Source organism: Typopeltis vanoorti, chromosome 7, assembly GCF_054136105.1.
Source record: "Typopeltis vanoorti isolate ZY-2024b chromosome 7, IOZ_Tvanoo_1.0, whole genome shotgun sequence".
Taxonomy (NCBI): domain Eukaryota; kingdom Metazoa; phylum Arthropoda; class Arachnida; order Uropygi; family Thelyphonidae; genus Typopeltis; species Typopeltis vanoorti.
Genome location: NC_143555.1, coordinates 109,971,211 through 109,987,781, shown reverse-complemented (window position 1 = coordinate 109,987,781; position 16,571 = coordinate 109,971,211). Strand labels below are relative to the sequence as shown.

The 16,571-nt window shown below is 35.0% G+C and overlaps 1 protein-coding gene across 1 annotated transcript in view; it reads right to left on the bottom strand.

Annotated features, from left to right (window-relative positions):
• The window catches only part of wls (Wnt ligand secretion mediator), a 146,318-nt gene that overhangs the window by 103,268 nt on the left and 26,479 nt on the right, over positions 1 to 16,571 (bottom strand). The window contains exon 3 of the mRNA XM_090396063.1: positions 7,273 to 7,397. Coding sequence (XP_090252189.1) covers positions 7,273 to 7,397 — 125 coding nt within the window. The remainder of the gene's footprint in view (positions 1 to 7,272; positions 7,398 to 16,571) is intronic.

Here is a 16,571-nt window from a genome sequence, read left to right as displayed (position 1 = left end):
CGAAATTTGTTAGACAAGATGACCTTTTCTTATTCCTGTCTAGTATCAGTTTGGCTGAAAGGTTAGCGTATCCGCAATTCAGCCAAAAGGCTGTGGGCATGGATGTTTGTAATTGTCTCTGAAAATACTAGTAGTGGTGGTGGTATGCGGTATATAGCGTTAGTGTAGTTCGTGGACTGAGTAGTGGAGACAGCTGTAGAGTAGGTGTCTTCCCTCGATGAGTCTTTGGACTCCCTGGAGGTGTCAGGTAATAATAATAATAAAAAATTTAGCAAATTTCTAAATTTCTGTCATGTTTATTAACTGCCCATACTGAACAATCCCGATCATACATCAAGAATTCTACACATTTTCTTGAAAAAAAAATCAAGCATATTCAATTGCTGTTCATTGTAGTTTGTGGACTGAGTTGGTGAAGAACAGCTGTAGAGTAGGTGTCCTCCCTCTATGAGTCTCTGGACTCCCTGTCCAGATTTAATAATAATAATAAAAATTTAGCAAATTTCTAAATTTCTGTCATGTTTATTAACTGCCCATACTGAACAATCAAGATCATACATCAAGAATTCCACACATTTTCTTGAAAAAAAATCAAGGATATTCAAATACAAGAATCGGATTTGTTAGTCAGCTTTGACATTGTTTTCCTCTTTACCAACATTCCCTTATCTGACAATGTTAATTTACTATATCTTGATTCTTGAGAGTCTCTTTTATGACTGTAGTAATGTAACTTTTCATGTGTGAGCCATATGCTAAATAAATAAATAATATATGATGATTACCTCCTGATATTGCAAAGATTTTATAATTTATTATGCAATCACGATATTTCAGCTGGAAAAACAAGATCTATAGACAAGTTAAAAGGTACTGCCATGGGTACCCCTCTGTCTCCACCTTTGGCAAACTATTTTTTGAACCATCTGGAAGACACCTTATTCTCATCCATTCATCCCCAACCCTTTCATTGGTTTCATAATGTTGATTATGTCTTTGCTGTTTGACCTCATTCTGAAAATGAACTTATCACTTTCCTACAACAGATCAATAGCCTTCACCCACGCATTCAATTCACCATGGAAAAAGAAAGGGCTGGTAGTTTACCATTCTTGGACATCCTTCTTATGTGCACAGCCTCTGGTAAGTTATCAACCAGTGTTTATCAAAAAGCTACCTTTACTGGCAGATACATTCATCAAAAGTCTGCTTCATCACACCTCTCAAAAAATTGGTGTAATCAAGCCTTTAATTAATAGAGCGCATAAGATGTGCTCCTCTCCCTCAACCTTACAACAAGAACTTCTCACTATCAAAACGTTAATGGAATTTAATGGTTACAATCCTAATCAAATCCAGCAGATAATTGACTCCTATGTTCCAACACCTCAGGATTCTTCAACAGACCGCAGGGTTCCAATTCCTTATATTTCTTGCATCTCCGAACCGATTAGTAAAATTTTAAAGTATCATCTCATCCCCACATATTTTTCCAATTAGCAAAATTTCTCATCTGTTGCCATCTACAAAAGACAAACTGTCACCTCTATCATTAGCTGGCATTTACCAAATAATACCTTGTGAATGTAATCTAACATACTTTGGGCAAACAGGTCGTTCTGTGGGGGAAAAAAAATGAATGAATATCAATATTATATCAAATAAATACATGAAACCTCAAAAGTCTGGTCTGGCACAACATAGTATTGATACTAAACAAAGTATCCAGTGGGATGAAGCTTGTCTTCTCTATAGAAGCAGGTTTAAATATGAACACCTTTTCAAAGAAAGTGAAGCCCATTTACATCGGCCAAATCTGAATCAGAACGACTGCCTCTCCCAAACGTTTAGGAGATTCTTATCTTATGTAACCATCAAAAATAGTTTTTAATAATATTTTAATATTACTTATTAATATTAATTTCTAGCACAGGGCAACAGTTTTTAATTGGTAAACCAGCGACTGCTGTAAGTACCTTGTATTCCAATTCCTTTGATTTGCTTGTTTCTGCACACTGATGATGTACTGCTATTTTCAGTAAAATATCTGTACTTTCATTTCATTAAAGTTAATTACTGTGGTTATCATGGAATTTATTATTTATAGCAGTGGGTCTTAACCTTTTCGAAGTCACAGAACACTTTTGAATATAAGAAAAATTTGAGGAACACCAAGAGCATTAGGGTCATAAAACTAACAATAAAAAAATGCATGGACTTGCTTTTTATAAAAATGGAACTTATTTTAATTCGATGCTTGAGCTTGTCGCCTTTCAGCAATATCAGGTCTAATATGTGATATAGCTACCCTCATCTCCTTGTCTATATTAGTAAGTCTTTCACGCATTTTAGTTTTTACGTGGGTTAATATTGAGAAACTGAGCTCACACAAATATGCTGTTGAAAACTGTAACAAAATTTTCAATGCCCTTGTGGAGAGAGCTGGGTATTCGGTTTGGACAAAAATCCAAAATTCCTCAAGAGTTATTTCAGAGAATTTCATTTTTAGAGTATGATCCGTTGACAAGGTAACTAACTGTTCTTCTTCTTGTAACGAAAATTCACAACTCGATGTATTAACTGTGCCAAATGGATTTCGCATCCAGTCATAATTGTGTGTATTCAAGGAAGGAAAGTAACTTGAAATCTTTTCTTCCAATATTGTTAATTGTTCTGTTATAACGGAAATAATTCCTTTAACATTTTTATTCAGAGTAGCCAATTATACTCAGAATTGTGTCATGTGACATCTTTCACCGACGGAACACTTGTAACCAGTTCGTGGAACACCAGTGTTCTAGGAAATGCTGGTTAAGAACCACTGGTTTATAGTAATGCCACAGGTATCTTTAAAGATATAAGTTTTGATATGGTTCAGTATGACCTTTACTGCCCTTATGCCATTAAAACCATAAATCATTATCATTTCTGGAACAGCCTGCTGCAGGAAGTATTTCCAAACAACTACAACCTATGGCTCTTTAAAAAGTTAATAAATTTCTATCTGAATCCTCACCTGCACTCCCCCCAGATACAGCACTGATACTGATGTGCTTACAGGTCCCTCAACCTCTTGTGTATAAGATTAATAAAGTATTTATGCAGGGCTTGGCAAATTATGCAAAATTCGACTCTGCAAAAAATAAATAAATAGAAGTATTTGTCCAAGAGCCTTCCCCCCATTTTTAATATGTCCCAGTGTAGTAATATACCATTGTTTAGAAAACATTTCCTTTGTGTGTGAAACATTTCTATAAGGAGAAGTCAATGCATAATAAAAATAAGAACAGTAAACACTAACTTTATCAAAGTTATTTTCCAAAGAAAATAAATTAATTTTTGTTACTATAATTGCCCCGATATTATATATAAAAAAATTGTTTAGAAAGTCATTTTGCCCAGTCTGCAGCTACTTGCCAACAAAATCTACTTCCCAAGGGGAAGCACATTTGTCTCTGTATGTTGCAGAACAAAGGAATTAAGTTGTTTTATGTAAATATAAAGGCTTATGCATTTGTATCATACAAAAGGTATATTTTGTACTTATTCTTGGATCATTTTCCATACTTATTTTCATAGAAAATGATTCTATGAAATTAATCATCATCGTCAAATTCCTGCCATGTACCCTCAAGGAGTGTAGAGGATATGATAGTACTACATGAAAAAAATTACATCATTACTAACTTCCTATCTACAATTTTCCTCCAAATCAGTCTGTTACTTGTCAAGACTCCAACATTATCAGATCTTATATTTCTATCATCTAAGGCACTTTGTACTGTATCAATCCACCTATATCTTGGTCTTCCTCTGGGTCGTTTTCCTGCCAACCTGGCAGAAAACACTTGTTTTGCTAATCTTTCTTTGCCCATTCTGTTTAGGTGACCATACCACCTGAGATTAGCTCTGCTAACACATTCCTGGATGTTGACAATGTCAAGTTCTTTCCTAATATCTTCGATTTTAATATGATATTGCCATTGATGCCATCTGCTCACGCCTATAATCTTTCTCAGGACTCTCATATCTGCGGTCTCTAGTCTTTGGTCAAGTGTTTTACGTCTGACCCAGCTCTCAAATCCATAAGTTAAAACTGGTTTGAACACCGTCTTGTATATAGCTAATTTAGTGTTCCAACTAAATTCTCTCTTATTCCATATGAATTTATTCAATTACTACCATACCAGCTTTGCTGATTCTGTTGTCTATTTCTATATTTAATTTACCATCTTCAGTAAAAATCGTGCCTAAGTAGCTGAAATGTTTCACTTGTTCCACAGGTTCTCCATTCACAACACAGTTGATATTTTCAATGATTCTGCCTATTTTCATTGTCTTTGTCTTTTTATTGCTTACCTTCATACCATATCTATTACAACAGCTATTCAATTTAGTCAGAGAATCTTGCAGACTTGTAGCGGATTTATTTAGAAGTATAACATCATCTGCATAAAGCAAAGAGCTGACATTAACATCTCCAATTTTGATATCATGTTTAATGCCACTTTCCTTCATAATGTGGTCCATATAGATAACGAATAACAGAGGGGATAATGTACATCCATGTCTCACACCAGATTTAACATTAAACCATCTTCCTGTACTTCCTTCAATTCTAACTGCTGACTTACAACTCAAATAAACACTAAGTATTGCTTGATATAGTGCCCCATTGATACCATATAACTGTATCGTATTGAATAGCCTCTCTCTTGGCACCTTGTCATATGACTTTTCCAAATCGACAAAACTTAATACAGATCTCTATTATATTCCCTGCTTTCTCGACTATTTGTTATAAAGTGAAGATCTGATCCTGACAGCCTCTATTTGGCCTGAATCCTGCTTGTTCTTCACCAAGCTTTTCTTCCACAATTCTTCTCAACCGTTTCTCAAGTATACTTGCATAGATCTTGCCAGGAACACTCAGTAGGGAAATACCTCTGTAATTCTCACATACAGTTTTATTTCCCTTTTTATATATGGTTACTATGAAAGCTCGACTCCAATCATCGGGAATTCGTCCCTCTGTCCAGGTTTTCTGAACTATGCAGTGCAGTCACTGTAAGACTCTTACACCACCATACTTCAACATTACTGGTCGAATATCATCTACTCCTGCTACCTTTCCACATTTGAAGCCTTTGATGGTTTTTTTCTACTTCAAGTATGGATATGTATTCTTGACTGCATGCTTGGTCAGTGTTTTTTTTACCACTGTGCTTTCATCACTACTTGTTTCATTTAGCAGTTTTTCAAAGTAATTACTCCATACTTCAAGGATATGTTTTTCTCCTGTTTTCATGTCACCTTTATCATCTCTAATTGCTTTTACAGCATTCTTTCCTCCATTCTTAAGCTTCTCAAAACAACCTACAGAATATTTTGCCACCATCTTGATATTTTTCAAAGTAATTACTCCATACTTCAAGGATATGTTTTTCTCCTGTTTTCATGTCACCTTTATCATCTCTAATTGCTTTTACAGCATTCTTTCCTCCATTCTTAAGCTTCTTCAACAACCTACAGAATATTTTGCCACCATCTTGATATTTATTTTCTATATTCTTGCCAAAGTCCTCCCGTGACTTTTGTTTAGATAGTTTTACACAGTGTTTAGCATTCCTGCATTTGTCTCTGTATTCTGTAAGAACACAAGCTGATTTATTTGCCAGGAACTTTTGATATGCTTTCTTTTTTTATCTTCACTGCCTCTAACTTCCTGTGTCCACAGGGAGTTCCGATTTTTTTATCCTTGCAGACAACCTCACCACATGCTTCTCTGGCAGAATCAATCAGTGTTTTCTTCAGAGTTTGCCATTGAATCTTCAAGGTTTGATTCCTGTTCTCAAACTCTTTCATTTTTTCTTCAATAATCTTTGTGTATTTTAGTCTACAGTTCACATCTGAGAGCTGCTCAACTTTTATTCGCTTTAATTTCATTTCATTTCATTTCATTCTTTTCAATATGAAATTCAATTTTATCCTGCTCAAGACTAAATAGTGATCGCTTCCAATTTCAAATCCTCTGTACCCTCTGGTGTCCTTCACCAGGGAGAAAACATCACTATCAACCATAACATAGTCAATGAGACTTTTCTTATTCCTTGCCTCTTCTCTCCATGTGAATTTGTGCACATTTTTATGTTGGAACATGGTGTTAGTAATAACCAGTCCATGTCCTGAGCAGAAATCCAACAGATATTTGCCATTATTATTAGCTTTGCTCTTTTCTCCAAATTGTCTCACAATCATTTCCTACTGTGCTATTTAGATCCCCAAGAAGGACCAACTTTTCCTTTTTCATTGTGTCAGTTGCTTTTTCTAAAGCCTCAAAAAATTCCTTCACTTCTACCTTAGTAGAACCTTCTGTGGGACCATAGGCACAAATAAGTCTCGTTGTCCAGTTCCCCATTCTCATATTTGCCCACATTACTCTACTTGAGACTGACTGCCATTCAAGAAGATTAGCCTCATATTTTGTGTTGAATACTATGGCTACTCCTTCTTTTCCTTGATTGTCATTTCCTGAACATAACATTTTGTATTTATTGTTCAGAAAGATTTCACCAGTTTTTGTCTTTTTTGTTTCAGTCATCCCTATTATGTCGATCTGGTACTTATCTAATTCCTCAGCTAGCTCCATTTCTTTGCCATTCAGGCTTCTTATGTTGATAGTACCGATCTTTAACTCTGGTGATGTTGAGTTGGGGTTTGTTTTCAGATTTGTTCCAGTAGCTTGACTTTTCGCTGTTCACCCTGGTTTCCTGGCGAAAACAATGGGGGCCTTGTTTAACTGGGAGACGCCCCAGCCAGCATGAAATTTTGTCATGTTGTACCATCATTTTTTATATATTTGTTTAAGCTGATAAGGATACAATTTGGTCGGCTAAATCCCAAATTGCCAGCCCATCCTTGTTCGTTCAGTATTCAAGTAGATACCCAACAGGGTGCACCACGAGAAGGTGAGGATTGGACATTAGGTCAGAAGCCCTGGTCGGTTCTCCGCATTCCTTTAAAGGCTATGTGGAGGTCTCCTCTCAGTTATACAGCTTTGACCCTTAAGTACCCCTCTATGAAATTAAGACTAATAAAAAAAGTTTTATTAGTCCCAATTTCTTAACTAAGAGCCTGCCATTCAAGGTTCAAAAACACTAAACACTTCTTGTTCGAGTAAAAATTCTCTAACAAATTCTTACCAGAGGTGACAACACTATTAGTTAAATTGGAACAATTAAGTCAACTAAAGAAAAAATTTTAAAATCCTACCCTGGATGGTTCAAGATTGCAGTCAAGTTTTCGCTCTTCTAGAGAAGTTGCCAAAAGAGACCATTCTTGTTCCCACTTATTTCTGTATCCCATCTTCACTTCCATTGTCAGAGTAGGACGATCAACTATCACATATAGCAGAAATTAAATATATTACAGTGAAATCCTTTCTTAACTATAACAAGGATGTAAAATGGGTGAACAAAACTTAAATTTACCCATGCAAAAGTTATTTGTATTTCAATCATTTATTTCAAAATAATTGCAAAAAAAAAAAAAAAAAGTAGAATAATGCAAGATAAAAATAACCACTATTTGCTGAATGTGTGGTGCCATTCTTATATAGCTACACCTTCAGCATCACAATAACTGCAATACAGACCTAAGTGGATGGTGGATTTTGTTTTATTTTTAATTTTATTGTTGCATTAAAAGGGTGCAAGTGAAACCCAAATTGAAATGAAAGTTCAACAGGCATCTTAAATCCCATATTTCATTAAATCCCACCTAGTCAGAAAGAATTAATTACATCATTTGAATTGTTTTGCAAATAAAAGTGATATAATTACAATAGGAAAAACATTAGCCTTGAACCAGCAAATAATATACAGTATCTAAAATACATAATGCAAAAACTAGTCAAAACTTCATAAATTATACTCCAACTTCTGACACTTATTGAGTTTTGTAGAACTTTGTAATACTGTTTGAAATTATTCACAGCTGTATTTTCAATTTTGAGATTTCTACTGTATCTGCAAAAACTATCATGAGGTCTATGATAGTTTACAATTTAAAGAACTCTATCAAATGAAGATACTTCTATGAAATCCAATAAATGTCAAAAGTTAGAATGTACTGTATAAAGCCTTGACCTATTTTTGCTAATGTACTGCAGATATACATTTTTGGTCTAATTTCGGCATTCCAAATGATCCAATTGAAAAACAAAAATAAATATAAAATTTATTTTTGTTTTTCAAATTGCTAAATTTTAAATTCTATTCAGTCAATCTAGAATGATTAACTGTCATTTTAAAGTGTTTAGTCAAATTTTACATATAAAATAGCATTCCTTTACATGGATGATTTACACCACCTACTAAAACAGAATTTATAGTCTGCTATTATTATATAGGTATAATACAGATACCGAGGTCAAGATAAAATGAAATACAGTGCAACAGATAAACCGATTGGTTATGAAATGGATCAAATCAATGATAAGCAGCAGCTATAAAGGAAGAGAACAATTTAAATGAGATATAAAGGGAGTGGCATTTCAGCAGATGGAGGCAAGGATGTGGTATCAGTTGGTATTATGGAGAAAAGCAGCCAAGGCTATGAAGTACTTTTTATTTATTTTTTTAATTATAAATTAATTTTATAATTACATGCATATAATGCCTAGCAAATTTACTTGTTTTTTGTGAAATGAGAAAACTTGTCTCCTTTGCATGAGACCCAATAAGCTACCTTCAATTGAAATGCTCTTATAAAAGTTCTTCACAGATGGGATTTAAACTTGGATCTTCCCAGCAAAGGACAAATATATTGTCCTGATAAGTAAAAGACAGAAAACTGGTTCAAGTGTGGTAAAGTAGGAGAAATTTTCATATTAGAAGAGAATTGGAAGAGTTGGACATTAACAAAGAGTAAAACAAAAGCATTCACAAACTAAGCTATACTTGCACAAGTTGCATAGGAAATATCATAAAAGGTTGCACTTGGCCATACCAAACCATTCTATAGTGAAAAAACTTTGGAATTCTGGACAGAGCAAGTTAAAGTTTAGAGGACATATTGCTAAGGTAGCTCATAGGATTACTTGGCTATTGAAGAATGCACTAACAAGTAGAGATAAAGAAGTTATTAATCTTTATAAGGCCTTGATATATACACATATGATAACCGTGCTCAGTTCTGGTCTCCTGGGTTTCTTGGGGATGAAGCAGCAGTGGAGAAGATTCAGTGGAGAGTAGCCTGTGGAATGTTCCCTATGGATTGCAGAAGTTGGTTGATAAGAGAAAAAGAGGGGATATCATAGAATCATTTAAGTTCATTAACATCGCTGCCAACTACAAGTATACTCGTAGTTCATATATGAGCTTCACAAGCCAACTACGAGTATACTCGTATGTCGATTTACCAACCTCCTATGTCAAATACGAGTTAACCCTTAAAATATTTACCTTAATTTGGACTCTTGGATTCTGAATAAAGCAGGAGCATGTCTGGAGGCTTGGTAGAAGGGAAATAATTTCAACCAAAATATTATATTATATATGTGCCTCAGAAGCCAACTACGAATATACTCGTATGTCGATTACCAACCTCCTATGTCAAGCGCGAGTTAATCCGTAGTATAACACGTAATTTGTAAATCAATTTAAAACTAATAAAATCAACAAAAATAAAAACCAATCAATAAAATAAAAAAACAATTTATTCAAATTAAGAATGGTACATTTTAAAACAATTTTCCACGCACAATGGTGGTTTTTCCTGGCAAACAGGACAATAATAACATGTTTCGTGTACACACACGGTATGGCTTTGTCAGGAGATTCTTTTTTTCTCTTGGTGGTAAAATTTCCAAATAAAGAAAATCCCGATTCCTCCTGATATTCTCTGATGCTGTAAGCTCATCCATTCCAACAAAAACTGAGATAAATTGATCTCTAAATTTTAACGCAGTCATTGCATTTCCAGTAATCATGTTATAAAATTTATGCGCATTTTGAATGTATACCTCAAAAATGCGTATTGCCAATTTCTTCGGTCATCTAATTGTCTTTCGTAAGGTGGAATAGTAAGATAGCATTTCATCAAAAAGATTGGTGCCTGACATCCCCAAATTATAATCGCTAACAATATTGGGTTTTAATTGAAATTTAAATTCCGATTTTGCGTTTCAACCATTTCAAATTTGTGCCTATTTGAAATGGAAAGAACTTCCCTCTTATCCTTCCATTTGCTGACTACAACAGGACCTCTTCTTTGCCAGAAAAATTCCCCTTTCTTTAGTTTCTTCTGAATAACATCTGGTGGATCAGCGTTCCACACACGTATGATTTTCTGTTGGTAAGCGATTCCGTCAGAGCTACAGAATTATAAAAATTGTCCATATGCAATACATAAAACCCCTGTCTAAATACTCTTCCATCAAGTGGAATACAATATCATATGTGTGACCCATTTTCACTAAACAGGATTCTGATTTTCCTGTATAAATTTTTATTTTTTATCATCAATCCATTCAATTCGCATAGTTCATAGAATTTCATGCCATATTTATGTTTTTTGTTTTTTATGTATTGCCGAAACGCCAGTCTATCGCGCCACAACACCATTGACTCATCAATACGAGATTACTCGTAGTTGGCGTATGAAACAAAATTCTGTCTGATAAGCTGGCTAAGAGATTACTCGTAGTGACCTTGAAGACGCAAAAAAGGGCTTGGCATGCGGAAACGAACTATGCCTGAGGAGCGTGGCAGCGAATGTGTTAAAGGGTTTTAAAGGATTGATGTAGCAGAAATGTTTCAGCTCTTGGCTACAGGTACTACAACAAAAGGTCATCCCTGCAAGTTGAATAAAGGTGTGGTTAAGGAGCTGAAGTTCAGAAGAATACAGTGCAAACTTGCTCAAGTCACTCATAATGAGGGCAGTCACAGGTACACAAAGTAAGTGATAATGTGAGGCACTCATTGGGCTTTGCATGCATTTGAATTCTGGTACAGTTCTGTTTACAGAGATATCTGGCAGATAAGGAAATACTTGAGAGGTTGAAAAGACAAGTGATTGAGTTCGTGACGACTAGAATGTCGGCTATGCAAACATATCGCAGGAATGTAATTTGCAAAGTTTGGAAGATAAGAGAGATGATACAAGTTTGTAAGAAGAGGCTAACATATGTAGAGTACATACTGAACAGGACAACAGATGAGGAGAACAAGAGATGATCATTCCTGGAAACTATATGAACAGTAATTGAAAAATTTTGTGTAGGCTTACCAGTCAGGCAAATATGTCACTAGTCAGGTGTCAACTTGGTCACTTTAAAAGCTTTTATTAATGATATGGCTAATTTTTACCTTCTTTAGCTACCAATGTTGAAGCAAATACACCTTCTGTATTTATTTCGACAACAATGAAGGTTGTCGAAAGCGACAACCTTCATTAGTATTGTGGCAACTGTTTATGACATTTGTTTCATTAGAAGCCGAGTTATAGTGCCAAGAATGATAGTGTGTTTTGACAAACGGTCGGAAAATGAGTTTCAAAGAGAGAGCTGCAATTGAACTTTTGTGCTAAACTTGGTAAAGTTTTACTGAAACGCATCAAATGCTTCAAAAAGCATGCCATGATGAATGCTTATCCCATACTCAAGTTTATGAGTGGTTTAAGCGATTTCAAATGGTCGTGAGATGCTTGAGGACAATGAAAAGCCGGGCTGTCCAAAAACTAGACTGAGCGAAGTTAACATCCAAAAAGTGCATGATTTCATCAAAGAAAACCTGAAATCGTCCGTGAGAATGATTGAAGATGAATTGGGGCTTCCAAAATCAACCGTGCACAACATTTCGACCGAGAGTTTGGGCCTTCGTAAATTGAATTCGCGATTTGTTCCCCACAAGTTGAACAACGATCAAAATATGTATCGAATTGAACACTGCAAGGACCTCATTAAAACCGCTCGTAAGGACTCAAACTTCCTTGAAATGATTGCTACTGGTGACGAAACATGATTTGTGAGTACGAGCTCGAAACAAAGCGCTAAGTGGAGACCACTAGAAGAGGGGCATCTGAAAAATAGTGGGAGAAGTCAAAAGTAAAGACAATGGTGAGTTTTATCTTGAAGCGATAGATAGCGAAAATTCGTCGTGTACGGCATGAATATCGTGATGCAGGCAGCTGGTCACTTTTGCACAATAATGCACCATCTCATCGTTCAAACATTGTGAGACAGTTTTTGAGCAAAAACCCAAGTTTGTGTGCTGGATCACTCGCCGTATTCACCTGATTTAGCACCCTGTGACATCTTTCTCTTCCCCCGACTTCATTTGCCGATGAAAGGAAAGCAATACGACACCATTGAAAACGTTCAAGCAGCAGTAACCACGACCCTCAACAGTATCCCAAAAACCGATATAAAAAACTCATTTAACGAATTAATTGACCGTGCCCAAACGCTGTATCGAAGCTGAGGGAGAGTATATTGATTGAAATAAATGATTTGAATAATTATAATTGGCCTGTGTTTTATTTTCTATCAAAAGTTCAGTTTCTTTTTTGATAGAGGGTGTATGTCAAGTACTTATATGTTAATGTGTATATATTAATATATACACATTAATGTATATAGTACTTATATATCAATCTGAGAGACACGAAGGCAAAAATTCATACATTTTATTAGTGATGCATGACCATTTATTATATAAATATTGATGACACATGATCATTTTTGCATATTTTCATTTCTAACACATACGAGGGTGATCTGAAAAGTTCTCAGCCTTGATCATAGATGTCAACTGTAAAATCTCGTAAAGAAGGATTTTAGAATAAAATTTCTTCTATACCGATTTTACTTGGGAAATAAAAATCAATTTAATATACTTGTAATTTGATTAATATTTAACTCAATTTTGCTGTAATAAACCTGAAAAAATGTTAGGATAAATTGTAATAAGAAAATTGTACAGACAAAGAATTAACTCAGACAAAATTAGCATGTGAGACCTAAGGCGATCGCAACTTCCGAAGGTCAGCGAAGTACGGGGTTCCCAGAACTTGATTCAGCGACAAGCGGGGTGGCTGAGAAGATCCCTCCAAGAAAATCCGGGCGATTGTATCTGTAGGTGTTCCAAGGGCAGGAGAACAATATAAAAGGAGGAAGAATCAAAGGAAACGAGGCTTTTCGGTGCGAGGATTTTCAAGGCGATGCTTTTTTTTGGTACAAGCCTTTCCAGCTCCGGGTTTTCCATTCCTGCTCTAGCTACAGGGTTCTATTGTTCCAAGGACAGGGATCCACATCTCGCCAGTCGAAGCCCGATAATCTCTGCATATGAAGTATCATCGATGTCGTAAAAAAGTGTCCGTGTGTGAATTTTACTGGAAAGTAGAATCAGGTGTCAAGGATCTCTAGGATCTTGTGTGATGAACTGGATGACAGAGTAACAAGTAAGACTTTTGTATAAGTCTTTCCTAGATGTGAAATTAATAGCAAAGATTGCTGAATAATTTTGTTTGTTACCATAATGAACAGTAAGGAAGGAAAGCCGTTTTGTTGTAAATAATTGTGAAGTAGCATGCAGAGTTATAAGGAATTAGATAATATTATATAATGAAGAGGGAATAGTATGTGAAAGTTTTGTTAAGCCTAATATCATAAATATAGTCCGAGTTAAATTAATGTAAAGTATGTGCAAATCTGGTCCCGTGTCTGAATTAATTATGTGAGCATAATTAATTGCATTAGTCATTGAGCTTAAGCGAGAAATGTTAAGTAATCTAGTGGAGAACCAGACATGTGAATTTTATGTTTTTTTCATGTCAATTTTGATTAGTGAATTTGAGTTAGGTTAATTTAGTATATGTAGTGTAAACTTCTTTTATGTACTTTGTTTTAGCTTTAATAAATTGTTTTGTTTGTGAAATAACTTGCCTGATTCTGCCTGACCAATGCACTTCTCATAAAAAGACAGAACCCGTGTGACTTTAAGAGTAATAGTAGCCACGACTGACGATTAGTAAGTTTAAACGTTGCTTGACTTAGAGATAAATTTAGAGATATTTCCGTGTTGTGCTGGGCATTTTTCTTGTGAGTCTTGGAAAGCTATACAATTCCTCTACGCAATCTCTGATGGTGCAGTCGTAAGTAAAAACGAATTTTCAGAGATCAAGGTGAGAAAAGGCCAGCTGTTTAGACAAAGGAATTGGCTCCAGCCAGAGGCAATTCCTAAATTCTAAAATACGTACATGTAAAGTAGCATAGTCACAACCTTGAGGGGGGGGGATTAAATTGATAGACTGAAAGGATTATAGGTAATAGTCTATTTCAAGCAACGAGATTATATAACTCGGCATTACGACTTAAATAAAGTAAAAAAAAAGGTAAAATAAAAAGAAACATTGAACACACAAGTACAAATATTTTAAAGAACGATAAATTAAAATCATTTAATCGTTACACAACACTATCAGCAAGAGTTTTTTTTTCTAAGTTGGTACATCTGTCATAAACATCATCAAATTCCTGATATGTACCCTCAAGGGGTGTACAGGATATGATAGTACTACATTAAAAATTTACATCATTACTAACTTCCTATCTACAATTTTCCTCCAAATCAGTCTGTTACTTGTCAAGACTCCAACATTACCAGATCTTATATTTCTATCATCTAAGGCACTTTGTACCGTATCAATCCCCCTATCTATGTGAAATTTCAAGTCATTCTATCATGTAGTTGTTTTATACAGCTGTCTGAAGCAAAAGTGTTGTCTGTATCCCTTGAAATGGATAAAATTGATTATTGTACGGTTATAACATTCTTTGTAAAAGAAGGTTTAATGCCAAAAGAAATTCATTCAAAGTTCATAAAAGTTTATGGGCACTCTTCTCCTTCATTTTCAACAATTAGGAAATGGGCCGCCGAGTTTAAACATGGACGTACCAGCCTTGAAGATGATCCATGTGAAGGATGTACAAAAAGTGTAACAACACCAGAAAACATTGATCAAGTGCACAATATGGTATTGGATGACCGGTGAGTCAAAGTGCATGACATTGCTGAGACTAAGCATTTTAAAAGAGGTGTAGGATATATTTTGCATGAATTGCATACGAAAAAGCTGTGCACAAGGTGAGTGCCGTGCTTGATCACAGCAGATCAAAAATGCACTCGCATGAAAATCTCTGAACAATGCTTAGAGTATTTTAACAAGAATAAAACTGATTTTGTGCGTCGATTTATTACTATGGATGAGACTTGGATTCACCATTACACACCAGAATCCAAACAGTGGACAGAAGCCAGTTGTTTGGTGGCAAAGAAGACAAAGTCGGTTTCATCAGCAGGAAAGATCATCGCATCGGTGTTTTGGGATGCTAAAGGCATTTTGTTTAATAATTATCTTGAAAATGGTAAAACAATAACCAGGGAATATTATTCCGATCTTTTAACCAGACTAGATGAGAAAAAAACATGAGGAAAAACTCTTCCTTGCTGGTCAGCATTTTTCTACGAATCAAGAGGTGATTGTCACTATAGAGCGATTATTTTACAGATCTTACTGAAAACCACTACAGGAATGGGATAATGGCGCTGGAGTATTCCTGGAATAAATGTACTAGTCTTAAGGGAGATTATGTTGAAAAATAAAAATAATTCCGAAATTATGAATTCATTTTTTCATTGTTAGGCTGAGAACTTTTCAGACCACCCTCATACAGTATACATCTTGAATCACTTCTGCGAAAAAAAAGTCAACTTCTTCTATGCCATTATAAAGAAATGTTGGGCACACATTCAAATTCAACATGAAAACTCTCAATGAAATAAAATCTTAGATCTATGCCCATATTTGGTCACACTAGTGGGTTTTCTGAATTCCGATTAGCTCTGAAACTTAGAGAGATGGGCAGGACCTTTGATGTCACACGATAGAGGCAACTGAGAAAATATTCCAAAAAACATTTAGTTAATGTTTTTAGAATCAATAACGATAAAAGCTGTAATACTTCTTTCTCTGTTTCCATGTTTTAATATCCACTGTTAATTGTTGATATTTCGCATATGCCATCAATGGATAAAAAATAAGCCAATTGCTGATATTTCTGTTTTATATTATCAGAAACATAAAATAATTCAAATAAAAAAAAAACATTATCATATCATAAACAGCACTGACTAGTTTGTGTTATGCTTCAATTCTCTAAATAATTTTATGATGCCGATGCATTCTGTCCTCTTATTGATCATATTCAATTAGGACAAAATCAGTCATAATAAGTGTGATAAGTGAGGTAAAATTAAAAAAAAAAATTTACAATATAAATCATGCCATAAGATTGGCATTATATAAATAAAACTGGCAAATTCCTCTACTGATTTTCATACTCATCGATTCAAAATTCTTACTAGTCAGACAAGCAGATTATGCACGTTTTTCAATACCTATATATGGATCTTGCGAGTTAAGGGAGTGAACAAGAGATCTTTTGCATGGAGAGAGAGCAGTGAGTTCGTGGAATGCAGCATCAAAATGGTTAGTGAGTGCATTAGCCA